The 27217-nt window shown below is 60.7% G+C and overlaps 1 protein-coding gene and 1 long non-coding RNA gene across 4 annotated transcripts; one reads left to right on the forward strand and one right to left on the reverse strand.

The window, feature by feature from the left end:
• On the reverse strand, nucleotides 1-26960 carry HIP1R (huntingtin interacting protein 1 related). Of its 2 annotated transcripts, none has more exons than XM_020889805.2 (32): nucleotides 26774-26960; nucleotides 12267-12330; nucleotides 11727-11869; nucleotides 11430-11486; nucleotides 10327-10407; nucleotides 9895-9971; nucleotides 9617-9678; nucleotides 7836-7976; nucleotides 7083-7140; nucleotides 6895-6970; nucleotides 6596-6736; nucleotides 6442-6503; nucleotides 6157-6229; nucleotides 5888-6071; nucleotides 5712-5800; nucleotides 5513-5629; nucleotides 5320-5421; nucleotides 4902-5096; nucleotides 4543-4690; nucleotides 4341-4427; nucleotides 3928-4035; nucleotides 3673-3809; nucleotides 3329-3439; nucleotides 3085-3143; nucleotides 2806-2836; nucleotides 2658-2720; nucleotides 2183-2283; nucleotides 1945-2050; nucleotides 1726-1849; nucleotides 1586-1647; nucleotides 1266-1469; nucleotides 1-1002 (listed from the first exon to the last, which is right to left on the reverse strand). In XM_020889805.2, exons 1-32 carry the CDS (start codon nucleotides 26864-26866, stop codon nucleotides 958-960), a joined length of 3201 nt encoding a protein of 1066 aa, XP_020745464.2. In that variant the 5' UTR covers nucleotides 26867-26960; the 3' UTR covers nucleotides 1-957. The 2 variants fall into 2 exon arrangements, with proteins under 2 accessions (XP_020745464.2, XP_070331259.1); XM_070475158.1 differs by lacking the exon at nucleotides 26774-26960 and adding an exon at nucleotides 26444-26725.
• LOC139037776 (uncharacterized) lies at nucleotides 2278-7628 on the forward strand. Of its 2 annotated transcripts, XR_011490676.1 has the most exons (3): nucleotides 2278-2764; nucleotides 6409-6529; nucleotides 6840-7628. It is a non-coding gene; the product is annotated as an uncharacterized lncRNA (long non-coding RNA). The 2 variants fall into 2 exon arrangements; XR_011490675.1 differs by lacking the exon at nucleotides 2278-2764 and having other exon boundaries at nucleotides 6226-6529.
• Nucleotides 26961-27217: the final 257 nt, after the last annotated feature.

The following is a 27217-nucleotide window of genomic DNA, read 5'->3' on the forward strand; positions in this document are numbered from 1 at the left end:
TGAAACAGTCAGTGCGTTTTATTGCCAGTAGGACCCTTCAACACAAGGAAGTAACCACACGCAAAGTAACCACGAGCTGGCTCCTTGTGCTCCGCTCAGACCCGGGTTTTTTCCTTCCAGCTGGGGTCTCCCCCTTTCCCAGGAGGAGGGGGCTCGAGGGGAGCACGTTCATCCAAATGCTCCTCTCTGTGGGGCAGCCCCCGTCCCGTGGAGCAGGAGGTACTTCTGATCCACAGAGTGGGCAGGCGGCTCCTGGGCTTTTTCTGGCTGAGCTGGGGACGCCTCCAGGAAGGCTGGAAACCGCCCAGGGGTGGGGGCGGTGAAGGGAGGAGATGGGCAGGGGCCCGCAGATCTGGGGCATGACCAGGAAGGAGGCGGGCCCCGCAGACCCCAGGAGGATGGCAGCACCTGTGCCCGCGTAGAGGTCACGTGCCTGTGCTGGGCGTGCCCTGTCGCTGACGCCCTGGGGCGATACCCCAGGGCATCCTGCTTTGCCTGAGGCCACAGCAGTCCCGTCTCCCTGGAGCCCATGCCCCAAGAGGGCTACAAACAAGTGACCTCTCACCTGTCCCCAACAGCCAGCACGGACTGTGTGCGGTTCATCTCTAACCTCAGACCACAGGTCCAAAGGGCAGGGAGCAGCCCTGCCTTCCGGCGCGCTGAACACAAACTCACAATAGGTCTAGCTCAGAATATTCGAAATGCTCCCTGTATTTCCCGAGGAGCTGTGGCTCAGGCCATCAGGGCCTGGCTGCTCTCAGCGGTCCCTGTTGCAGATAAACAGGCTCTCAATCCAGGAGGACAGCCTCGATCAGTCCTGGGTGCATGGTCAGCCCTCACCAAGGGCTGGGGGCCAGGGGCTCAGGCACCTGGGGGGCGGCCGGGCCTCTCGGAGGCACCTCAGCCACGAGGCCCAGGTCTCCTGTCAGCCTCCCCACCGGACCCCTTGGAGGGGGCTTAGTTCACGACTTGAGCTGCGTAGCTGCCATCCTTCTTGTCGAGCTGCAGGAGTCAAAGGTGAGGGGCTCAGTGGCCACGGCCGGGAGTGCAGGACACAGGCTGGGTCAGGGCCCCCCCCAAGCTCCTGCGGAATGAGCCCTGGGCACCTGCCATGCTCCCTGGGGTGCTGGGCAGCGTGTAGGCTCCCACCGGTCAGTGATGTCTGACTGTCCCCAAGGGCCAGCACCCCACGGACCTGGGAGCAGAGGCCAGGACAGCACCCCCGGGCCCCTCCGTCACCACCCACCCGCCCTGCCAGCCGGCACCTGGTGGTCCTGCCTCGGGGCCACGGCAGGCTTCTGGGCCAAGGGCGGCTTCTTGGTCGCGCTGCGGGGGGCGGCACTGGGCGGGCTGGGCTCCTCCTCGCCCGGCGCCCCCACGGCTCCAGCCAGCAAGTAGTGCTGCCTCCTCAGCTCCCCGAGCCGCACACGCTCCACCTCCAGCGTCTTCTCCAGCTCCAGGGCCCGCACCTGCAGCCCCACATAGCAGCTCAGCGGGACGGGGCAGGAGAGGGGTGGGACGGAAGAGGGGACGGGGGAGACGGGAAGAAGGCAGGCAAGAGGGACAGAGGTGGGAGGGCAGCTACCTGGGTTTCCATCTCCTGCTTCTTCAGCTTGATGAGGGAGAGGCCAGAGAAGTCCATGGTGTCTGAGGGCAGAGCAGGGTGGGTCAGCGTCTGCGTGCCTTCCCTCTCACCCCCACCTCCACGGGGACCCCAGCGCCCACCTCTGTCCTCCACCTGCTCCTGGCCCGACTTGGTGGAGGCCACCACGTTGGCAGCCATCTCATTGACGGTGCGCGAGCACTCCTGCAGGCGACTCAGGTGGGGGCTGTGCTTGTCGGCCTTCACCTGGGGGTGGGGGGTGCGGGGACAGCTCAGGGACGGGCCCACCGGCTGCGCCACCGCCCCGCGTTCTCCCTCCCGGGGAGGCAGGGGAGCCTCACCTTGGAGGCCGCCACCAGCTGGGCTGTGCTGGCCGCGATCTCGTGGGAGCAGACGATGAGCTCCTCGTACTTGCCCGTGTGCAGCACCACCTTGTCCGCCGACTCCCTGGGGGCAAAGTGGGCAGGGCCTGGGTCTCCGACCCCCTGGACAGCCGGGGCACCCCCACGCCCCCTCCCCAAACCCTGAGCACCCCCACCCTGCCCCCTTCACCCCACCCCCAGGCCTGGGGCAACATACACCAGTTGGGTGGCTCCCCAGCCCACCGCCTTGGAGGCAGAGATCAGGCCTTCAGTCCACCTTGAGTTCTTGGCATAAAATTCCTGCTGCGTGGCTGCCCCCTAGTGGTGACAGGAGGACAGGGCGGACCAGTCAAGGATGTCAACGGGGGGACACCAGATCCCCAGGGGAGAGCCCTTCTCCCCTCACCCAGCCACAGGGGTGCACCCCTGGGCCGTGGTGGGGGGGGATTCAGCCGAGGTTCCCAGGCACGCTGCAGGCCCTGCCACCAGCCTGCACACTTCAGGGGTCTCGCGCCCAAAAGGAGCCCTGGGGGGAAATCTTAAACCACAGGGTGATTTGGGACAAAGAGGGCTCTGGGGTCAGGCCCCTTGCAGGAATCTGTCCTCGATGGCCGAGTTGTGCGGCCTGCCCACTGAGGGGGCCCCACCTGGCCCAGCCAGAGATGCCCCATCCCACCAGCAGCCCAGCTCACCCTGCCACTCTCCACAATCTCCTTCTGCAGGCTGGTGGACGTTGTCACCAGGAGCCGGATGGCCTGCCAAGATCAAGACACAAGTCACCCTTGGGCGGCCCTGCCAGGTACAGAGCCCGCCCAGCCTGGGTCTCAGCCGGCCACTCACCTTCATCAAGTCCGTGCAGGAGTTGAGGATCCTGGGAGGAGCAGGAGGGACGGGGAACGAGAGAAAAGGGTCTGCACTGTGGCCCCGGAAGCCATGGGGAGCCAGGGAGCTCGGCCTGGCCTCGATTGGGAACTACAGGGCGGGGTGCACTCTGCCAGTTCCCAGCCCTTCTTTCTGGAGGGCTAAGCAGTCAGGAGGGCAGAACCCACCTCCCCAGATCCGGGAAAACCGTGAGAAACTCGCCCCGAGAGAAGACTAGGAGGCACGAGTGGGGCTCACCTCTCGTTCACCTCCAGCTTCACCCCAGAGCTGGCATGGCGGGCCTGGTTCATCATGTCCTACACCCGACAAGAGCTTTGAGTGGGCTGGGAGGAGGGCAGCGTGCGACGAAGGGGGACACCGGTGCTAGTCAGCCCCCACCCCCCCCATCAGCCACAGAGCCTCGGAGGGAGAGCCAGACCCCAGCCATCCCCTCACCTCTGACCTGCAGAGGCCGTCTGGCCCTCCCGCCCCCAGTCCTCACCTCGATCCTCCGCACCGCATCCTCGATGGCCGCAGATGTGGCCGCCATCTCCTTGTCCACCATAGCCCCGAGCTCCTCCTGATGCACGTCCAGGCTCTTGGGCTTCAGCTCCTGGGGGACAAGGCATCTGGGAGTCAGGCAGGGTGGGCGGATTCTGCCCCGGCTGACCCACAGAGCCTGGGGGCAAGACTGGGGCACTGCTCTTTCCCCACCCCGTGCCTCACAGCGGCAGGCCCCACGTGAGCCCCTGCTCAGCCCAAGCTGGAAGAAGATGCGGAGAAACTGGGGACCCCGGCCCCACTGCCCTCCTCCAACCCTGGCCCACGCTCCGCTGCCAGCCTCACCTGGCCCAGCTGGAGGATGCTCTGCAGGGGAGTCTGCACTAGGCCAGGCTGGGCCTGCAGCAGGGCCTGCTGTTCCTGCAGCTGCCCCACGAGCTCCAGGGCCCGGGCCCCACACTCCCTGCAGGTGTCAATCAGGCCTGCGGGGAGAGGGCTGTGAGGGGGAGCCCTGGACGGACCAGGACCTCCCTGCAGCCGCACCCCCTTCCCCGGTCCACCACGAGGACCATGTGTGACGCGCGCCTGGGGCCCACTTACGGTCAGCAGGGTCGGTGGGGGCCAGGTGGGAGGTGGCGCTGCCGTGGACGATGGTGTCCGCAGCCAGGTGTGAGAACCGGGTCAGGGCCACCACGAGGCCGGAGGCGTCTGCTCAGGGAAGACACACCCTAACGCTGCTGCCTTGGAGCGAGGCCTGGTGCTGCCTCCCCTGCTCGTGAGCCCAAAGGGCCCCAGCAGCCCAGCTCCCAGAGAGCAGGGCGGAAGGGGTGCTAGCCCAGGTCCCACAACTACAAAGCCGCAGAGCAGGAACCAAACTAGAGTCTGTGGGACCCCAGGCCCGCAGGGTGGGCTCCAGGGTGTGGCCCCCTGAAGAGGCGGCCTGCAGGCAGCAATGGCCAGCGGGCACCATGGCCTGCGGCCTCTGCCCCGCCGTCCCGAGCCGTGGCACTCACCTGCCCTGGAGGCCAGGTACTGGGCGTGGCCCTTCTCCAGGGCGCTCACCGCATCAAGGGCAGCCTGGGCCCTGCTCACCAGGTAGTCTGTCAGACAAAGGGGCCGGGTCAGGGGTGGGGCCTGGGCTGAAGTCCCCGCACCCAGCCCGCCTCTCTCAGGGTGTGGGGTGGGGACAGAGGGTAGGCAGGAGGGTGGCTCTACCCGGGGAGCTGGTGCAGCGCAGGTGCAGGGGGTCATCCAGCTTGCCCACCGCATCCTGCAGGATGCGTTCGGCCTCCGTGGCGGTAGCCCGGAGCATCGCAAACTGCTCGTCCAGCAGCCTCTGCTGCAGCCCCTGCTCCTGAGACTCCTGGTGGGCGAGAGAGACAGAGGGGTGGCTGAGACCCAGCCAGGTGCCCCCCTGAGACCCTTGCTGGGGAGGGGGCTCTGGAGAGAGGCCCTGCTCCACCCCTCAGTGCCTGGGTGGCTCCTGCCAGAGCAGGGCAGCCAGCTCAGTGCTAAGAAGGGCTCCCGTCCCCATGCAGCCGTCACGCAGAGGGAGCCCCGCCACTGTGTCCCACCTTGTCGGCCAGCCGCCCCTGCAGCTCATCCCTCTCCCGGGAGCCGCGCTGCCGCTCCTGGCTCAGCACCTCCTCCTTCTCCCGAGCCAGGCTCTGGGCCGCCAGCAGGTCAGCGTCGCGCTGCCGCACGACACCGCTTAGCTCGTCCCTCTCTGCGCTCAGCACGTCCAGCTTGGAGCTCAGCTCCAACCCGCTCTGTGGACACCCAGCGTGTGAGTGGGCTGCTGGGCGCCTGCCCGCCCCATCCGCACCCGAATTCAGACAGTCCGTAGGGTCCCAGGAGACTGGAGGGGGACTGAGGGCCGAGCGAGGACCAGATCCCGCTTCCCGAGTGTCCCCTGGTGCTGGTCCCAGCTGCACCCCAAACCAAGGGCCCCTCGGAACCAACCCGGTGCACCCAGCCGGGGAGGCCCCACACCTGCTCCGAGCGGCTCAGCGCCTCCTGCACGCGCACCAGCTCTCCCGCCTTGGCTTCCAGCTCCCTCTTGAGCTTCTCCAGCTGGTCACTCTGCTCCTCCAGCTGGACGGGGTGGGACAGGATGTTACAGGGGACAGTGGAGATGGGCGGGGGGTGCTCTGGGCATGGGAGGGTGGGGAGCTCCGAGACGCACCTTCATTTCTGACTCCCGTTTCACCTGCTCCACCTGGAAAGCCAGCTGCTCCTTCACCCGCGCCACCTCCTCCTGGCTCTGCTGAGTTACGGTCAGCTGCTTGGCTGTGTCCGCATTCTGCACAGACGGACCGGACCGGTTCGGTTCGGGCTCCGCCGCGCTTGGGGCTCCCCTCCCGCCCCTCTGTGTCCGGGCCTACCTTCCTGAGCAGCTCAGCATGCGTGTTGATGAGCTCACTGTGCTTTTCCTTCAGCTTGTTGTAGCGTGCCTCCGTAGCGCTGGCCTTCTCTGCGGGGGCGGGAGAGGCCGTGGCCGTGACCCCCCCAGCTCAGGAACAGCTCCCCGCCCTGCCCCACCCCGGGCCTGCCCATGTACTCTCGGCCTCCTCGCGCAGCCCCTGGTTCCGCTCGCCCTCCGCGTGGGCGGCGCGCAGCTGGGCCAGCTCGTGGCGGAGCTGCTCGTTGTCCACCAGTGCCTTCTGCTTCTGCTTCCGCTGCTCCTCCAGCTCGGCTTCCAATGCGTTCACCTGGCCCTTCAGCTGTGCGATGAACCGCTGGGCCTGGGCGGCGGGAGGGGCGCGGGCGTGGGTGTGGGGCCCGCAGCCAGCCAGTCCCGGGCCCAGCCGCACCGCCCGCACCCCTCACCTCCAGCTTGATCTTGTCCAGCTCGCTGCGGAGCGTCTCCACCTCCCGCTTCAAGGCCTCGATCTGGAGGTCCCTGAGGACAGAGGTCAGCGGGCCCTGACGCTCAAGCTCAGTCACCCAGGGCCCTCGGGGGACCCCGGCACAGGCATCGGTTTTATCGTCAGTGGATTTGGGCATCTCCTGCTTGTGTCCCCCACCCGTGGTCTTTCAGGATCACAGCTCCCTGAAGGCTGTTGTTCCCCATCCCCACAGCCCCGCACTGCAGTGGGTTCCCCAGGCCCGCACCTGTCATCCTTCATGGAGCCATTGGGGGGTCCAAAGGTCTGCTCGAAGAGGTCCGCCACCACCTGCCACGGGCAACAGGGCTGGCTCGGTGAGTTCCGCCCCACTCCCCCAGGAGACCTCAGGAGGGAGGCAGGAAGGGAGGGGGGCCGCTCACCGCTGGCTCCCCCGCGGGGGGGCCCGTGCTGATCTCAATGAGGTTCTCGGGTTCCTCGTCCTCGGGAGCCTCCTCGGGGATCACCACCACTGGCTTGATGTGCTCGGCCAGCGCTGAGGCCCGCAGGAAGTTGGGGGGTCCCTGCGGAGGCAGTGGGTGAAAGCTGCTGGGTGCTCCCTGCAATAAGCAGGAAGCCCCTCCCTCTGCCGCCCCACCAGCCACATGCCTCCCACCCCCACCCCAGCGCAGGGACAGGGAAGGCTGCAGCCCCGGCGGCGGCCACTGGAGGGCGCAGGTACCTCGGGCAGCCGGGGGATCTGGATGAGCCGCTTGAAGTAGAGCATGTCCGAGGCTCTGCGGAAGAAGTTCCTGAGGCTGCGGGAAGGACGCCGGAGGTTAGAGGAGCCAGGACCCGCAACCCCAGCGCGCTGCACCCAGAGCCGAGGAGCCCTGTTCTTGCCATCCTCAAACCCGCCTGGGCCGGTACCTGTGAAACTGCTCATGGAACCGGTCCCTGTGGCCTTGCAGGGTGTCCGCTGGGAGACCTAGGGGCAGCAAGGTTGAAGGGGGCTTCCTCTCTGCTCACCACTCCGAGACTTCAAAGGGCTCCCTCCCGGCCCCCTCCCTGCTCCAGAAACCATGGTAGACGAGACAAGACCTCCTGCCACCTCGTTGGACCCCACCCACCATTAGGAGGATCCAGGGACCCCTGTGACGGGGTCAGGCTTTCAACTGAGTGAGGGAAGGATGGGCGGAACCTCAGCCACAGCCCACTGCCCGCCAGGCTCTGCTGGTGCGTCAGGACTGGAGTCTGCCCACTGCTGATGGTGGAACAGCGCACAGACCCGGGGCTGGTGGCCCAGACCCCTTCTGAACTAAAGAGCCACCACGGGACCCCCTGGTCCTCCACTGAGGCCTCCGAGGCCAGGCAGTCAAGAGAACTGCAAACATGTAAATTTCTGCAGCTCTCCCCACTAAATCTTTGTTTTGGAAAATAGTGATTTTTTTCCCCCCATAACAAGTATGTTATTTCTATTCATGGGGAATGAGCTTATTACTCATTATATAAATAATATATAAACAATAAACAATAAATACATATAAATATACTTATCAATAATAAATAAACATCTTAAGGATCGCTCGATTCCCACCCCTGACACAGTCTGCCCGCACAGCCCTCTGGGGCTTCGCTGACCCTCGGGGCCGAGGCAGGCAGGGCTGGGGCACGGGGACTCACAGGAGTGCAGCTTGAACATGAGCTTGACCGTGTAGTGGTAGAGGTGGCTGCAGTCCTGGATGACCTGGATGAGGGGGGCCAGGCGGCACTGACCCGAGGACATCTGGGACACGGCGATGGCCGTGTTGAGCTGCCGGAAAACTGCAGAAAAGAGGGGCACGAGGAGCCTGAACGGGGGGCCCGGAGACACCAGAGCCTACTCCAGTCACAGGCGTAGAGACGGCCGCGGTGAGGACAGCTGGCCGTCACCTGAACACAGGGCAATGGCCTGGGTTACTGGCTTCACTAGTCCCGGCTGGGCGGTGGGACTCAACCCCAGGCTCTCGGTGCGCTCCTTGAGGTGAAGATGGACCCCCAGGCCTGAAGCAGCCCTCCCACCAACAAAGGCGACAGCAAGCTGGGGGCACGTGAACCCCAGCTCAGCTCGGCCAGCGACTCTTGTCTCTCGAGAGCCTCCAGGCAGCGAGCCTAGGACCCAGTGGGCCCTGGAGGATCCAGGCAACTTCGACAGTCCTATACCCACAGGCTCCCCCACTCACTCTGAATCTGAGAGACCTAAGGTTGTGCAGACATGGAACAGCCCGGGCTTGGCCAGTCTCATAGCAGTGTACTCAGGGTGTGGTTCTGCAAACCCCAAGGGACCCCAAAACCTCACTTGTACCCGGGGTCAATCTCCCCTGCCCCTGAGAATCATCTTTGCATCCGATGGACCAAGCAGGAGGGGAGACAGCCGTACTGCTGCCCCTGGCCGGGCCCGTCTCTGGGGCAGGGAGAGACGTAAGTAGGTGACACCCAGGGTGCCCCACGGGGGACACTGTTCCAGACGGGTGGCCCCCACCCTGGGCCTACTCTCGCCTTGCCTGGGGTGGGCCAACCTGCAAACCTCCAGGGTGATGCGAGGACGCCCGGGAGGGAAGGGGCGAGGAGGAAGGCACGAAGTGTTGTGCCTCACGCTTAAACCTTAATTCTTAATTACATGTCATGTCACGTCAAGTATGTTTTCCTTGTAAAAAAAAAATCTAAATACACATAAAATACGATTTGGGGTTTTAAAACACAATACAGTCACTTCTCATCTGGGGGGCATTCAGGCCGTTTCCATCTGGGGCTGTTAGAAACCTCAGGGTGGTTTCTAACCCCCATTCCCCCTCATGCTGTTTCTGCAGGAGATGCTGGCATGTGGAGTGGGGGTGCCCTCGGGAAGAGGCACACCTCCGCAGGACAGCTGCCCCCGACCCGAGACCACCCAGCCTCAGGGTCCAGAAACCGGCGCCAAGAGGCTGCCCGGACACACTCTTTCTAACTCCTGGCTTCCCCTTAAAAAGGCATCTGCCTCTCACTCTCCTATGGAGAGCGCCGAGTCATCCACAAGTTGTTTCAAAGCTGCCACTCAAAACCATCACCTCTGCAGCCCTGGTGGCAGGGAGATGGGGGGGCCCCCTGAGATTTCCTGTCCTACAGCTGCTGGGTTCCTGGGCAGGGAGATCTGAAGTGACTCAGAGGCCTTTCACAGCAGAGAATGGGTGGGACTGTCCCAAACCAACTGCTCTGGGTAGGAGGTGGTCGGAAACCTGAAGACTTGGCTCCTGGGGTCCTCCCCACCCTGCCCTCCTCCCTCCTACCTCGGGGCCAACAGAGCAGGGCTCCTTCTGCCAGACCGCGCCCTGGACATGCCCACCGGGGGCCTGGCGTGCTGCAGGGGTGGAAAAGGCCTCTCCTCCCTGCACTCTGGGGGCCCCATGACTAAGGACTGCACACCCGGGGTCCCCCCGGCTGCTCACCTGATTCAGAGAGCTTCAGCTCACAGTCCATGTAATCGAACATCTCCACGGTGAGCTGGAAGCTACGGGGGAGGAGGAGGGAGAGCTGGACGGGAAGGGTGTGGGGCACGCCCCCAGCCCCCCAGGCTGGAGGGATGCTCGTGGCCACACCCTTGCACAGATACCCAGACAGCAGTCCTTCAGCCGAAACACCCAGTTCCGCGTGAGCCCATCCCTTTAGCTTCAGCCTCATCTGGGCACACGTGACCTTCGGCCCCGGGACAGCCAAGGGGACTCACATGTTGTTAACGTCGGTCCCAGCTGCCTTCTCCAGCACCTCGTCGGTCACCTCCAGGCCTGCAGGGAACTGTGGGTGCTGCGGAGAGGACACCCCCACGCAACCTCAGCCCCCTCGGCTCTGGCCCAGTGCCGCTTCCAGTCTCTGAGGGAGGGAAGGGGCCAGAGAAGCAGCCCCCCACCCCCAGCCTGTGGAGCCGCCACCCGCCCCGGGCGCTGCCTGCGGACACCGAGGCAGGACGGGTGGTCCAGTCGGAGTCCAGGGCAGGGCTGGGACCACCGCCTGCATTGGGAACCGCCCCTGGGCCTTCTGACTTCCCTGTCGTCTGTCCGGAGCATCCCCCAGGGGCAGGCGGGGACAGGACAGACCCCACCCTCCTTAATGTCGAGGTGGGGTGGGGGGCAAGGCCCCACGACTCCCTGGAGGAAGCTACCTTGAGATGAAAGGAGATCTTGGTCAGCAAGAGCTTGGTGTAGATATTCACCAGCTGCCCATATCGGTCGTGTAAGTGGCCCTGCGGAGAAAGCCCCGGATGAGGACGTACCCGGGAACCCCGCGGGCCCAGCAAGGAGGCCGAGGCTGGAAGATGCAAGGCCACGAGCGGGGTGTTGGTCCTGCGCCCACCCACGCAGTCACTTATTCATTCAACAAACGCTGCTCAGCCCACCAGAGGTGGCCGACCTTCTTTCCCCAAGGAGTTTCTCTGCCAGCTCCCTCCCTGCCTATTGCTCTCTCCTTATCGGTCTTGCCAGAGAGACTCTTGTGACAAAAGAGCTCTTTGTCCAGGCAAGAGGCCAGTTCTGAGCTGGGACACTTTATTAAAATGCTGGTGGCAGCCGGGGAGCTACATTCCGACAGGTGTGTACACACGCCCTCCCGCCACCTCCTCCCAACACCACGTCCCCCACGGCCACGCCAGCTGGGCCCATGTCTGCAGCTGGCACCAGGGACGCCGTTGTCCTTACTTCTAGGCGCCTCCCCACTGCAGGTCGGTCAGTTCCAGAAGCCCGCCCAGCCCCCCGCACAGCTGATGCAGCCCCAGCCATGCTCCTGGAGGACAAATAAGGTCAGGGATCCTCTCTCTGCCTGGGGAACGCCCCTGATTCCTGATTGTGGAGCGGACCTAGAACACACGTTCCTGGGGGCTCTGAGACCTCACTGTGGATGAGAATCTTTGGGGAGCCTACTGAAAATGCAGATTCCCAAGATTTGACAGCTGCTGATAGTCCTGGGGGACCCAGAGTCTGCACCCCTCACCTAGACTCAGCGTGGGGCACTTGACCCCCAGGGACTGAAGGGCTGAATTCTGGAGCTGGAGGGCCCATTAGCGGTGCGTTTGGGGCTTCCTGCGCCAGGTCTTAAGAGCAAGGCTCAGGTTCAGGTACTGATGCTCTCCTGCCCCACCGCGGCCCCTGAGAACATGACTCTGACCCTGCTGGGAGGAGGACCCCACCACCGGAGCTCCATTCCCCAGGCCCCGGGTGCCAAGCAGGACACCGGTGCCCCCAGGCCCCCACGCCCGCTCCCCGCACCTACCCACAGGTCTCCGATCTCCCGGATGTTGCTCCGGTACCTCTGGCAGTCGTGTAGCACCTGTGGGGAAGGATGAAGGAGCTGGTGCCTTCTCGGGCAGGGGGCGAGAGTGACACTTGCTCCCTCGAGGCGGGGTGGAGGGCAGCAGGCAGGACGGGCGGCCCACCCAGAGCTGAGGGACCCAGACTCGGGGACAGTCCCTCACTCATTTCAGAGGAGGTGGCTCGGGGGTGCTCGTGGGGGGTGGGGGCGGCAGACGGAGGGCCGGGGCCCCTGGACCTGCGGGCGGTGGCTACTCACGTTGGGGTGCCCGTCCCGGAGGACCTTGTGGAGCACGTGGCAGAACTTCCAGCTGAGGATGGCGCTGCTAGGCAGCGGGAGCCCAATGGCGTAGGACCAGAAGGTGAAGGCCCCCTTCTCGTGGTGAGTGCCCAGGATGATGCCTGCCAGGTCAAGGCTAAGTGCACGCAGCAGGGCCCCCAGCATGAGCGAGGGCTCGGTGGGTGCAACCCAGCAGGCGACTGACTGCAGAGATGAGGGTGGCGGGCCGCCTGCCACCTCCCCACCCCCGTCTGCCCCCCTACTGAGCGCTGTGCTTCTCAGCCATGGTTGTGCCCCATTCCCATGCCAGGCCCAACGGCCCAAGACAATAAGTGGCCTTCCCCAGGCGGGACTCAGAGTCTGGAAGAGGCCGAGAGAGGCTGGCACCAGGCCATGGGGGCCGCACTAAACTGGGCCATCCACAGTGTCCGCTGCTCCCCAAGTCCATCTCCCCCACGCGCGCCTCACACTCCCCGCGCCTCCCCCAGGGGCCCAGAGGAACAGCCGCAGGGAGGATACGCCGGGCGTGCTTCTCCTTCACGGGGGCCTCCTGGGCATTGATGGCTTTGCTGATGCTGATGGCCTGGGAGAGGACAGAGGAGGCCGAGGTCAGAGACCCACCCGGCAGCCTTCCCGGGAGAGAGCAGGCAACGGGGGAAGGGGCGACACGCAGACAGGATGGATCCTTCCCACTGGTTAAAGGTAAGGGGAGAACAGAAATTCTCTGAGGAACTTCCCTGGTGGTTCAGTGGTGAAGAATCTGCCTTCCAACGCTGGGGATGCGGGTTTGATCCCTGGCTGGGAACTAAGATTCCCCATGCCATGGGGAATCTAAGCCTGCCCACCACAACTACTGAGCCTGTAGTAGTGACGAGATCCTGCCTGCCGCAACTAAGACCCAACGCAGCCAAAAATTAAATAAATATAATAAAAAAAAATTCCCTAACCTAAGCAAACCAGACCACTCGGGACTTTTCTTTCACTTGACACGTGCAGCTCAGACTACAACTAATGCCTGATGCTGCCATCACTGAGAGTATCTGGGGTCTGGGAAATAAGGCCAAGGGCCATCTTGTGCTGCAGGAGAACAACTCTGATCTGAAAACTGCAGGCGGCTCCTTCTCCCCAGAAGGTATGGCCCCCTGGGGCCTTGGGGGCTCAGCCAGTCCCCTCCTGACAGCTTCCCTGGGTCCCACCTCTCAGAGAGACTGCTGTGGCCTGAGCCTCCCCGGACTCCACCAAGAGACGTATGTCACCCCCACTTTACCCCGGGGCCTGGCCTAGAGAGATGAGGCCCCCACAGCCAGTAGGTGGAAAACTAGCAGACACTAGGTTCCATGGCCTGTCTGCGTGCATCCTGCGTGAGCGAGTCCTGACTCAGCTCCCAGCCCCACCAACCCAAACAGTGACTGCACCCCACCAGGGGTGGCAGGAAGAGGGGGACCCACCTAGCACACGTGCTGCCCCCACTCAGGCCCTGAGCAAGGTGGCAGTGTCAGGTCCCCTCCCACCTCCACCTGCTGGAGTCTTGTCCCCCTGAGCGCAATGCCTCCTCTTCCAAGAAGGCTTCCTGGATATGACTGCTCCCTCACCAAAGGCTGGGGCACTGACTGTCACCCCCAGCCCACTCACCCAGGAACCACCACTGGCCCTGGTCTTACTCATGGATATGTTTTAATTCTCCACCTGGTGGCAGGTCCTCTAAGCCTCTGTCCACCCACCTAGCCCCAAGCTTGTGGATCGAGTGAGAAGAGCTGCTGGTTGGTGGGAGGGTCGGGATCGGGTCCCTGCCCAGTGCAGACACCTCTCCAGCTCAGCGATTCTCCCAAGTCCCCCACAGGTGCGGCCCCAGGCCCCACGTGGCCCCAGGCCGTCCTGGAGCTCTCGGGGCTGGGCAAGGGGTCCCTGCTCCCCCTGCAACCCGGTCCTGCTCTGACTTGTTCGGAGCGAGCCCAGCTGTGGTGGGAGCAAGACAGGAAGGAGGCAGAGAGAGCCCCGAGGGGCAGCGGGCGCTTCCTTTCTTTCTAACCCGGAGGCCACTCTGCTCTCCACCTCTGGAGTGGGGACAACAGGAGCTGGTCCTGCCAGGCACGAGGTGATCTCATTCATCGGTGGTCCTGTTGTGACCGACTGGAGGCCTGCTCTGTGAGGAGAGAGCAACCCCAAGAGCCATGGCTGTGCTTTCTGCTCTGGCTCCCGGACCTGGGAGCGGCTGGGGCTGGGCCGGCTGGCCCCCCACGCCCACCCCAGCCAGGCCGGCTGACCTCCTTTCACACACAGCACCCATTGTGGCCGTTCTCAGGGGCTTGGGGAGAGCCGGGCAGCAGCACACAGCATGCTGGGCCCCGGGGGGTGGCTCCCCCGGCATCAAGGGCCAGGCTGGGGGTGTGGCTCCGGCCCCGCTGTGGACCAGGGTCCTGAGAGGACACAGGCCAGCTCTGGCTCCCCTTACGTGAGAAGCCTCAGCAAGCCAGACACGGGAGGCTCCCCGGCCATCTGTTCCGTGTTTGCTGGTTCTCTGCCAGCTCGGCCTCCCTGAGGCCCCGGCGCCTGCCCGCGTTCCACAGGCATCAACTGTGAGAGGAGCCAGCCCGAGTGTACTGCTGCCCTGCCCGCCAACATCAAGCCCCAGCGGGCAGAGAACTCGGCCCACGGTGGCTAAGAACGGAAATCAACAACCGGCAACTCCCAGGCGCTCCCCTGCGCCAGGTTCCGGCAACACGCTCCCAGTGGGCATGAGCCCACTTTCCTGATGAGGAAACTGAGGCTCCAGGAGCTTGGGTATCTGTACAGCTAATACGGGCACAGGTAGGTCTGGCTGTGTACTCATCGATCCTGAAGTCCAGCTCCCAGGCCCCTCCTACCAACACAGGTAGAGAGCTGGCAGGGGCAGGCACACCAGCCCGTAAGGTGGGACTGGGCCCATCTCCGGGCTGTGTAACCCCATCCCCCAGTGGCCCTGACGCCCGAGCTGACTCTGACAACTGCCACCTGGCCTGGAAGACCATGGGCCAGCACAGCACAGGGCCACACATGCGAAGTAGGCTGCCCCGAAGGCCGGGGGATGCCAAAGTGTCACCTGCAATCAGGGCCAGCAGGTGCCCTGTCCTCCCACTGTCCTGGGGCCGACCCCAGACCCCAGGAAGGGGGCGTGCGGACACCCCTGCCTCCTGGAAGCCAGCCCAACCCCCTTCCCCGGGCCTGCAGCAGAGAGTGGGCGTGCTGGGGCCCAGCAGGGGAGCAGGGAGCTGGGCCCAGGGTCAGCAGCCCCACCTCCCCGCTCTCTTGGGAGGCCGCAGGGGCGCCTTGACAGCAGTCCAGATGTAAGCCAAGCGTCCTCTTATGGCTGGGCCTGGACCCCCAGAAAGAGTGCCTGGCCGTCCCTCTGGGGAGTCCGCTTGAGGGTCCCCTTCCTGCCACTGGCCTGTTTAAGCCTCCCCTGATTTACGTTTCTCCTCACGCTCAGCACCCCTGACGACAGTGTCCTTATTCACTCCCCCCGCCCCCCCCCCAAGTCCAGGTCAGTACCGGGGGGTGAGGGAGCAGTTCTGCCGAACCCCTAAATGGCGCCTGGCACATGGAAGGTTTTCAGAGGCAGCGAGGGAGGCTCTGGGGACCCAGCGAGACGTGGGTGACTCAGGCCCGCGGCACAGTCTGGGCGCCAGGCCCCTCCCGTACCCCCCACAACCCCTGCCTCCTGGTGCCGCCCGCTCCCCGCGCCGCCGGCTGCGGGAACAGGGTCCCTCCCGGCGGGAACACGGCCCCGTTGTGTGCAGGCGGCAGATGTGTGGGCCGGGAAGCCTCCCAAGGAGGCAGAGCGCTCACACAGAGGGGGTCTGTGGATGCTCACAGGCCTGCTGTTCCTCCAGGCGCGGCAGCCAAGCTCCGTCCCAGGACGGCACGGCAGGCCCCGGGGTGCCCGTGGCCTCCCTAGACTGTCCTGCACGTGCCGCAGAATTGGGGGGTGGGGAACGCCGGGGTTCCTCTCCTTAGCTCAGGAACCTGTGCCTGCTGACTCCGCCATGGCTCTGCTCCCGGGCTTCCAGTCCACAGCGGCTCTGACCACGACACCCGGTTCTGCCCACACGCATGGCGTCCTCCACTAGCCCCCCGGTGCCTATGGCGAGACTGAGGGGTAGGGGGCAGTCAGAGGGGCACGGGGACGGAAAGAGGCTGCCTTCCACCCTGGTCCACCACGCGGGGCAGTTCTGCCAGCGCAGTATAATCTCTCAGGACGGGCAGGATCCACTGCCGTGGAGAGAGCCTTCTGTCTGGGAGACAGGAGAAGCTTCAAGCGGAATGGGTTGATTAGGAGCCTGGGTGTGGAGATCGGCTTCCCAGGTGACATAAGCGATAAAGAACCTGCCTGCCATTGCAGGAGACATGGGTTTGATCCCTAAGTCGGGAAGATTCCCCTGGAGAAGGAAAATGGCAACCCACTCCAGTATCCTGGAGAATCCCATGGACAGAGGAGCCCGGTGGGCTCCATGGGGTCGCAAAGAGTTAGACATGACTGAGTGACTAATACTTTCACTTTTTCACTGGGTGTGGAGATAGAAGAGCCTGACTAGAGAGAGGGTCCAGGGAGGGGGCGGGCAGTGGCAAGGGGCGGGTGGCGACCGTATTGGGGGGGGTCTGTTTATCTGACTTCCCACTCAACCTTTGAGTGGCTGAGAACGGGGGGTGGGGCGCAGGGGGCAGGGAGCAGCTGTGCCCACTTCTGAACCAGGGTGGGAAAGCAGGACAAGAGCAGCAAGAGTGGGTCTGTGAGACCCCCAGATATGCCGGGTGGTGGTGGGGAGACTCTGGGGGAGGGAGCTGAGGGAGGTCTGCAGAGACAGGGGAGGGCGGGCAGAGACACGCTTCTTGGACCCCAAGGATGGGTGACTACACCACGTCCCAAGCATTATTCAGACCACGGCTGCTCCTTCTCTGCTGGAGAACTCCAAGCCTAGGCCCAGAGACCACCTCGTGGTGAGGGGCCCACCTTTCCGGACAGGGGGGACCAGGCTGAGGGCTGGGAGGCCTCCAGCAGGCTCTGGAGATGCACTTGGAATGGCTGGCCCCGGGGAAGCTTGCAGGAGGCATACTTCATGCCGAAGGGCCAGCGAGCTGGCCTCAATAAATGACTAATAAAATTATTTTTATCAAGTTCAGCCATGTGCCAGGCACTGTGCCGAGCGCCTTGCCAGCATTATCTCATTTAGTCTCCTGAGTAACCCTGGAAGCAGGTGGATGAAGAAATCAGAGCTCGAGAAGGTTAAGTCACTTGCTCAAGGTCATAACGAGGAAACACAGCCCTGGCGCCCACACCCCGCCGGGCACTACTGCAGGCATTGTCCCCCCAGACAAGCCTCCTGCGACCTTCCCCTGCTAACCCAGGGTGAGCAGTCCCCAGGGTGGCCGGACCGCGCTGGGACCTAGGCTGCTGGCTCTGCAGACGGTCCCCTTAGACACCGCCAGTCCTGGGTCTCACAGCGGGAAGGGCTGGGGGGCTAAGGGCCGCACTGATGCCTTCTGGCCCCTCTGTCCCACTGCGGGGACCCGGCTCCCCAGGACCTGGCCTGACCCCAAGTCATGACGTGGATTCCGGATCCGGGATTTGTGCAAACCACAGGTAATGACAGCACCTGGGCGGCGAGGAGCTCAGGGGGGTCCCCCATTCCGGTGGGGAAGGAAGGCTTCAGCTCGGCTCCCGTCTGGCCGCAGGGCTGGGGGCCTCTAGGAAGGCCTCCTGTGTGGGCTCCATCAGGTCCGTGGGAGCCGGAGCCGCAGGACACACCTGCCCTGCTTCCAGGAACAGTCCCGTTCCTGTTTGTCAAATAAAACCCCGTCTGGTGCCAGCGAGGCCTGGGAGTCAAGCCCGGGACCAGGGTGGCCAGAGCCTCTGGGGGCGCGGGGCCCTGGACGGGTGACGCCCAGGGACACGGAGGGAGCATCTCTGTGCGGGTCAGGAGCGGGGACCCAGGGAGGCGGGGCGGGGGGCGGGGAGTAGACCTCACGGGTGATGTTCCCCAGAGGCTTGCCACCCAGGCACCTGCTGTGGGCTCGAGGCAGAAGTCGAGCCCGCCCCCGCGCCCCATCGCCGTGAGGCTCCAGAGCAGGCAGCGGGGGCCCAGGCCGCTCCTCGGGAGCGCGCGGCCGCTCACGGAGCCACCGTTCTGGAAACCCCAGCGAGGGGTCAGCGCCCAGCGACCGCAGAGGCTGCAGCCCTGACTGTTCTCTGCGAGGTCAGGCCTCCCAGCCAGGCTGTGGGGGGCTCTGCACAGCAGAGGAACGCAGACTCGGGGAGACCCCTTTCCCAGGAGCCCACGTGAATGGGGACAAACACAGGTCAACTCGCCCGGTTCCACCACGGCCACCCGCAGCACCCTGGCCCGGAGACCCCAGGCCCGTGCACCCCAACTCCCTGGGGAGCCTCCACTTTAGAAACCTCCCCTTTCCCATCTGGAAAGCAGGAATAAAAAACCCTTGGGTCTTTGAGGACACAAACACGTACGAAGATGTAGGACATTTTTGTGGGAGGGGTGGGACATCTTGCTTTGTTCAAGCCACACTGCCTTCCTTCTGGCCCTCAAACTGGGCAAGTGTGGTCCCACCCCTAGGCCCAGAGGTGCTTCTGGGGTCACCCTGCTCTGATCTAAGACGCCCCTCCCAGGAAGTCTCCTCCAACCACCCTCTCTAGGGCAGCCCCTCCTCCACACAGCACTCTCTGTTACTTTCACCCAGGACGTTTATTCTCTGAAACCATGTGTTTACCATTTATTCTATCTCCCACCCCTGAACTTGAACTTGGCACGAGGAACCTGGTTGGTCTTGCTCCCTGCTGTACCTCCAGTCCCCAAACCTGCGCCTCGCAGTCAATTAATCTTTACTGGATGAGTAAAAGAGCAAACACTTGAATGAACAAAAGCTCTTTCAAATATAAGTGCTGGTTAAATTCAAGGTAGCATGTGTGTGTCTCTTTCTCCAGCTAATGATTTAACCACTAGAATTAAATACCAAAGGCAACTATAAAACCATTTCTATTTTTAAAACCAGCTCTGAAATGAATCAGACTTAATCTTCCTTGTCCTGTTATCTTGACGCTTCTTGGTGGCACTTGGCAGGGACAAAAAAAAAAGTCCTTCAAGAGCCAGGGCAGGGGGGCTGGCAGAGAGGTGGGTTAACCTGCTTCAGTGTTTCCAAAGAGCAAAGAGACCCATTCAAGTGCTTTTGCCACCTAAATGGCCATTGATGAAAGCAGACACAGGATTTCTGTAGCCGGAGAGGCGGCTGGATGTTGTCACAGGCAAAGCGGTGGCAACTCCGGGGTCAGAGGTGGGCAGCTTGGTCATTTCAGCAGATGGGAAGTCTGTGGAGCGACACCATCCTGCCCATTCAACCGTCTTTTCCCTACATTCCCGCCCCCCAGTCCCCGCTCTGGGCCCCTCAATCATTTGACCTCATGAAACTGGATGGGGGAGGGGAGGGCATGAGCCCCAGGCAGGCTCTTCCCATTCCCCAGGAGGAGGCTCAGCGGGGGTGAGCACTGCCACCTCCCCCCGCACCCCCAGGCTCTGCAGGTGAGACACGAGGAGGAAGTGGAACAGGAGGATGTGGCCCGCCTCCCGCCTCCAGGATGGACAGGGAGCCAGCCCCAGGGCAGGTTCCTTCCTGGGCCCTGCTGACATCACTCCCCAGACCTGTCTGGCCCACAAGCTAGGGGGCTGAGTCACTCTCTGGCGGGAGAACCTATTGCAACTTGAGATTGTGTTTGTTTCAGCAGGAGGAAAAACAACCCCGCCTCTACTAAACTTTTCTCCAAGGGCTCAGTCTTTCCCCACAGTGGGTGCCAGGGCCTTTTAGGCTTCACCAAGCAGCAGTATCAAACAAGGGAGACCCACGGGTCCCCAGGCCACCCATTCATTCAGCACATACTCGCCGAGCGGGTCCCGAGCTGGGCACTCCTGGGTGCCAGGACACAAGAGGGGTCAAGGGTTTCCTGCCTGAGGACCCTGGGGTTCCAGGGGGCAGTGCTTAGAGGCTGGGAGGGAGGAAATGCAATCTCTCCTCCTCATGCGACTCTGGCTCCAAACACACGCCCAGCCTCAGGTCTGTCCACTCGTGCTGGTTTGGCTGCAGGGTTTCAGGAGACAGGGAAACAAGTGAGGATAGTATCGCGAGAACTGGGGCAGCACAGGAAGGCTTTGCAAACAAGGTGATATTTGAGTCCACCCTGGAGCCAGGTGGAGAGGGGGAAGGGTATTGCTGTCTGCCTCGCTGGCAGAGGCGCTCCAGCAAAGGCTCTCTGGGACCTGGCTCAGGTTAGCGGACTGGGTTTCCCTGCCCTCCCTTCCCACCCCCCAGCCAAGCAGGCCTAGACTCGATTCCAAAGAGTTTCCACCTCCGGCAGCTGGACTCAGTGCCCAGGCGGGTTTCATTCACAAACGGGACGCTGACCTGGGGGCAAGGTCAGGAGGGCAGGCCTTTCTGCCAAGAAGTCCCAGCTGGCCTCCCCTGACCTCTCTGGGGCTTCCCTCTGGGGCATCTTCCAGGGGACAGCGTCACCCAGGAACGGGGCCTGCCATACCTGAGAAGGTGGCACCGCAGGATCACCCTGCGAGGAATGAGCGGCTCCCTACCTTCCTGTGGCAGCCTTCCCGGACCGCCCCCGCTCCCCACTTACAGAGGCTCACCTGGGGACACAGGGACAGAACCCAGGAGGGCGCTACTTCTATTTCTTTGGTCCAGCCTGCGTTCCAACAGCCTAACGGCCAACAGCTGCTCAGTCAGGCACTGGCTCTGCACCAGGCGCTGGGACGTCTCGCAAATCCTCATACCTACTTCATGACTCAGGCGCCAGGAATAGCTCCATTTTGCAGATGGCGTGACTGAGGCACAGAGCCCCGCTCTCAGATAACTCTGCCACAGCCCCCCCGTCCCTCTCCCACCTCCTTCACCAAAGTGAACACCCTCGGAGGAGACACATCCCAGGGCACCGGAAACAAGCCAACAGACACACAGTCAGTGTCCCTTGTGAACGTGTCGTGGGACAAACGTACAGCAAAGGTGGGAAGAGGGAGGGGAAGGATGAGCAGCCGCAGCCTCACCCCAGCCTGGACCAAGAGGTCATTAGATGCTTGGGGAGCCCAGGGGGATTCTGGGGGGAAACCGCAGGAACCCGGAAGTCAGCAGCTGTCCTGAGCATCACCAAGCAGGCTGATGGGGCAGGACCAGGTGGAGGGTGTCTCAGGGGCATGAAACAGCAGCGCCATTGGAAGGAAGGGCACGGCTCACCACCCCCCACCCACCCCTGAGGGCCGGGGAGGAAGGTCGCTGCTGCTAGGGCAGCTCAGGTGTGGCTTTGCAGGCAGCGTCCCATGGGGGTTGTGAGCTGGGTTCGTGCTCCCTTCCTTTTCAGAAAACCTCAGGCTCACCTCTTGCTAGCCTTTCAACCAACCTGCGCTGGGTGCCAGGCCCCTTCCCTTGCCCCAGCCTTCCGGGAGGCGACAGACGTGGGTGGAGCTGGGGGCTTTCTGACTTCCACCATATGGCTGAGGTTTCCTCCCAGACTCGGAGGTGGGGAACTTTTTTTAAATAAACATGTAAATGAGGCCCAGAAAGGGGTTGGTGACTTACAGCATTGTAATACCGCACCATCTATAAGGAATAACGAAGACAGAAAGGGAGCATGTATAATTATTTACAACAGCCAAGGCACAGAAACAACCTGTCCATCAACAGGTGGATGGATAAAGATGTGGTATATGTACACAATGGAATATTACACAGCCACTAAAAGAATGAAATCACGCCATTTGCAGCAACATGGATGGACCTAGAAATGATCACACTAGGTGAAATGAGTCAGAAAGAGGAAGACCACATGATATCACTTATACATGGGATCTAAAATGTGACACAAGCGAACTCATCGACACAACAAAACCAGACTTACAACATAGAGAACAGATTTGTGATTGCCAAGGGGGTGGGTGACTGAGGGAGGGAAGGACTTGGAGTTTGGGGTTAGCAGATGCAAACTATCACACACAGGATGGATAAACAACAAGGTCCTACTGTATAGCACAGGGAACTATACTCAGTATCCTGTGATAAACTATAGTGGAGAAGAATATGAAAAGACTATATATATATATATGTATAACTGAGTCACTTGGCTGTACAACAGAAATTAGACATTGTAAATCAACTATAAAATGTTTTTTAAAAGGGAGAGTGTGTAAGTCTGCCTGCCCGGCAGAGACGGGTGATAACACTCAAGGGTAGGCAAGTCAGGACAGAGGAAATCGGAAGTCCAAAAGACTACTGCCAATTTGGGAACAGCCTTCAAACCAGAAATTCAAGTGAAGTGCCCAAACACCTGTCTGTGTGCTGGGGCTTGCCTTTGATACTGAGGTTCTACAGGATTCCTGGCTAGGGAACTTTTAATAGACCCATGTGCCCAGGACTCCAATCCAAGTCAAATCACTCTCAGTCACCAGGATTTAGACAGTGAGTGTAAAAACGCCCCCAGGTGATTCTAACACTCGGTCGACCAATCCAGTAGCTGCTGGCAACGTTACTGAGTGCCCGAAATGTGAGCCCAAACTGAGATGTGCTGAATCAAACACAAAACGAATCTGAAGACTCGGTAGGAGGAAAAGAATGTAAAATACCCCATTCATAATTTCCACAGTGATTACGTGTTGGGATCGTTATATTTTGGATGTGCGTGCTCAGTCGTGTTTGACTCTTTGCGGCCCCATGGACTGCAGCCCGCCAGGCTTCCCTGACCATGGGATTCTCCAGGCACGAGTTCTGGAGCGGGCTCTCATTCCCTTCTCCAGGGGATCTTCCCAACCCAGGGATCGATCCCCCATCTCCTGCACCGCAGGCAGATTCTTTACCACTGAGCCACTGGGGAAGCCCCACAGTTTGGATACATTGGGCTAAATAAAATGAAAATAAATGAATAAATTTCACCTGTTTATGTCTTTAGGGTGGCTAAGTAATCTAAAAATGACACAGGTGGCTTCTATTCTGTCTCTATTGGACAAGCCAGGGTTAGAAGCCCTAAGTGTCAATGAACGTTGATCTTTATAAGATTTCATTTCCACAGAGGATGCAGAGGCACTATGTCACTGACCTGAAAAATTAAACTTATGAACAGTTCAGCGCCTGCTGCTCCCCCCTCCACAGCTCCGCCCTCCCAGAAAGCCCCGAACTCCTGACCCTCCCACTCAGGCATGATGCTCTTCTTCCCCATCCCGCCCGGCATTCTCTCGTCCTGACCTTAAAGAAGCTTTTGGGCTCTGACTCCATTTCCTGCAAGGGAAAGAGAGGCCCAGAGAGCCAATGTGCTCATAAACAAGGAAGAAAACAAGCTTGGGGTTTAGCATTTCTAGGACTCCCATCTGCTGAGCTGTCACCCATGCTAGGCCTTAAAGATGGGTCTCCTCTCTACTGGAAGGTCTGAAATAGTTCTCAAATTGTAAAGCTTTTGGGGGAGGAGGGGGCAGGGAGAAAGAAGGCGATCACTGACCACTTGCAGAACTCCATACTACATGTTTTGTGTTCTGATGGTATTCGCTGCCTATTGCTCCTGTTAACAAATGACCACAGTGGGCTAAGTGGTTTAAAACAACACAAACGTGTCATCTTACACTTCTGGAGGTCAGAAGTCCACAATGGATCTTAGGGGCTGAAATCAAGGTGCCTGCTGGGCCGCGTTTCTTTCTAGAAGTTCTCGGAAAAAATCCATTTCTTGGCCTTTTCCAGCTTCTAGAGGACACTCACACTCCTTCAGCTTTAAAGCCAGCAATATCCCATGGCGTCCCCCTCACCGCACATCACCCTGACCTCCCCGTGACCTCTTCCACATTTAAAGGTCCTGTAATTACACTGGGGCCACCTGGCTAACCCAGGCCAAGCCCCCTCTTTTTAAGGTCCTCTGATTAGCACTGTCTTACCCAGGACTGTTAAGATATTCACGGGTTCCAGGAATTAGGACATGGACATCTTTGGTGGTGGCAGGGGTGGGGGGCCCTCTTTAGCCCACCCCATCATTTCTAGATCTTAAAACAGCCCAAGAAGTAGATGGAATTATCTCTATTTTTACAGACCAGGAAACAGGAGTTAAGCATCTTGCCCAGAGACACAGGTGCGCCAACTTTCGGTGATACCGCACCACCTTTGAAACAAGACAGGTGATTTTCAGGTTCAGAACACGGGTATGCTATATTCCACAGTATCCTGTATTCAGAATACTACGACAACAAAATGCCCATACAGTTTTGTCCTTTCCATTTTAAAAGGGGGCTTTATCACCAAAGGGCCCATAAAGTCTTGGGGAAGAATAGACCAGCTTTCTGCATGGCGCCCTGGGGATTAATATTCAGGCACTCACACACTGACATCACCTAACAACCACGAGTACCCACAACGTGAAGGATGCACAACTGCCCTCCCTCTACTTTCCTGACTGGGCGGGGTTAGAAACCCTTTTGCAAAACAGGGTGTGGTCAGTCACATTTTTCCTCTTCTTGACCCATAAGCCCAGGAGGAATAGTGAGGCTGGCAGGATGGTGGGGAAATGTGTTCTAAGGAAGCCAAAATGCCCCTCTGCTACACGGGGTGCTGTGGTCAACAAGGAGACCCAGGCAGTGCATTCCGAAGGCAAGGCGTGTCCGAGGGCTAGATGCACTATTTTCTGTTCAGAAGGAGACCTGTAAGCAGCAGCTTCGGCTCTCCATGTCCTTTCCTCCAATGGGGCCTGGCTGGCAGCTCACTAGATATTTCTGGGAGTGATCTAATTAAATATTAACCATGCACAAAACCTTATTCCTGCATCTCTCAATATGTCATTCTGAAGACAAATCTAGACACTGAACCTGAACTCCATCTTTCCAGAAAAAAAAAAAAAAAAAAAGAGCCCTGGAATGGGTAAAGCCCATGAGATTCACCTATTAGAAAGAATTCATGATAAGTAACCCTCTCGGCCTCTGAGAAAAAACCAAGCAGCAAGAACAAAACACCCTCTTGTTTACCAAACCAACCATCAAAATATGTGGTGCTATATCAGGGACTCTCTTTGACATTCAGGAAGCTTGCCCTTGATTTATCACAATTTAAGAATAAGATCAATGAACTCAGCCCTTTAATTTCATCTCCTCTATGTAGCAATCCGGCCTCTTTATACCTTCTCAAAAGCATGAAAGAAACTAAAAATCAGCGAATGAATAACATCTGACAACAACCAGATTCTCTCTGCCAATTAAATTTTTCTCCCCATCCTTCTGCAAGTTCCTGGCACAGTTAATTATGCATTAATGACTTTATATTAAATGCCATATTTGTTTTTATGATGGGCTATCTGGGCTGAAAATATACCAGGGGCCAGATGGTGATGATCACAAGGATAAATTAATAATTTGTGGCTAGGTTGGTTCAGCACTAGGCTTTCCTAGAGCCAAGGTTTTATTATCATTTTCCTTGTTAATCTCAAGCACAAAGGTTAGATGTTTCCTCTGCATTTTCTCTTACTTCAAAGCGAAAGTTGTTGTAGGCTGCATGTACTAACTTGATTTGAAAGACACCTCAGAAGTTGTTGCTCCTACAGGGAGAGACAGGGAGAACCTTGCTAATAATGGTAGACACAAATGTCACCACCGGGCTTCAGACAGGGTTAAGTTCAGTCCTTTTAGTTCCTTTCTTTTTCTGGCCTACTCTTGGAGGATCTTAGTCCTCCAACCAGGGATGGAACTCCTGCCCCCTGCATGCAGGGCACAGAGTCTTAGCCACTGGACCGCCAGGGGAGTCCACAGCTTATTTCGAAAGAAAAACTTTCTGTTGTGTCAGTCCTGGTTAACTTACTTTGGCAAATAAAGAAGTAAGCTCCCCCCACCCCCACCCAGGCAGAACACCACCTCACTGTTTGTAAAATAAAAAGGAACAGAAAACCAGAAACAGCAACACCCTCATCACTGTGGTCTCAGCCATCACCAGTGTGGTCTCAGCAGCGACACATGGACAAATACACACCCACTGTCATTGTTTCATTTTTAAAATAATCTTCTCAGGATAGGCCACCCTAAGGAAGAGACGCCTGAGCGTGGGAAGTGCAGGAAGGGAACCCTAGGAAGTTTCTGTCAGGCGCCGGCATTTAATAAGGGGGTGTGAACCTGTTTATATGTGGGCCAATGGCTCGGGCAAACAAGTCTGGCTACATACGTGAAACTTTTCACCCAGCAGATAATAAGATATTGTGCGGCCCTGGAAAACAACTCAGGAGGAAAGGAAGCAGTGAGTTTCCTTGAAGGAAATGCATTGCTTCTCTGAAGAGGCGGCATTCTTTTAAGGCGTGGAAAAAGGTGGCCGGAGCCCGGGAGAGGCGGCGCTGCGCGGCCAGGGTGGAGAAATCCACTCGGACCAACCCGGGCTGGACGCACCCGGGCCTGGAACGTACCTTGACCCACCTGGCCCACCGCCGCGTCTCGGCCCCCTCCACCTGGATCCCCTTCCGCCACCTCGGCTCCCGGCCACCTCGGTCCCCGGCCGCCTCAGTCCCTGGACACTTTGGTGCCCTGGCCATCTGAGGTCTCCAGCCGCCTCTCGGTCCCTGGGCACCCGAGGTCCCCGGCCGCCTCTCGGTCCCTGGACACCGCTGTCCCCTGGCCATCTCGGCCCCCGACCCTATCTCAGTCCCTGATTACCTGGCCGGTTCCCGGGCCACCTGGGCCCCTCGGTCGCATCTCAGTCCCCGGCGGCATCTCAGCCCCGGGCAACCCAGCCCCCCGCGCCGCCTGTGGTCCGGGCGCCGGCGCGCGCTTCCGGTTCACCTGCGCCCGGGGCGGCGGAGGCCGGGGAGCTGGGGTGGCCGTGACCGAGATGCAGCCAGGGGAACCCAGGCGGCCGGGAGCGAGGGGCCTGGGGCGCCCCGGGGACGGGCGCAGGCCGGGTTCGAGGGATGTGTGTGAGGGGAAGGGGAGAGGGAGCCGTCCGCACGCCCGCCAGCCCGCCCGCCCGCGGCCCCCGTCGCTCGCCTGGGTCTTGTCGAACTGCTCGCGCTCGGCCTCCAGGCTGTGGCCAGGCCTGCGGTTCAGCACCCGCGCCGGCACGTTCTTGATGCTGTTCATCCTGCCGCCGCCTGCGCTCCCGGGCCGGGCTCCGCGCGACTGAGCGACCCAGGCCGGCCGCCCGCCCAAGCCTAGGCACCGCGAGGCCGCCCGCCGCACGGCAACGCCCGCCCTTAGGGGGAGGAGCTTGCTGTCGTCCCGCCCCGGCCCCGCCCCGGCCCCGCCCCCGGTGGGGTGCGCTGGCACAGGCCGCAGCGCTGCGGGCCCCTAGCCCCTCCACGCCTCTAGTGTGCGAGCGGAAACACCCGTCTCTCCTCAGTCTGCACACAGCCTCCACCCCGACTCACTGAGCCCTGTCCGCATCAGGCCAGGATCTGGTTAACTGGAGAAAACCTGGCCTTAATGAAACCT

The sequence above is a fragment of the Odocoileus virginianus genome, chromosome 12 (assembly GCF_023699985.2).
Source record: "Odocoileus virginianus isolate 20LAN1187 ecotype Illinois chromosome 12, Ovbor_1.2, whole genome shotgun sequence".
In the NCBI taxonomy this organism is placed as follows: Eukaryota; Metazoa; Chordata; class Mammalia; order Artiodactyla; family Cervidae; genus Odocoileus; species Odocoileus virginianus.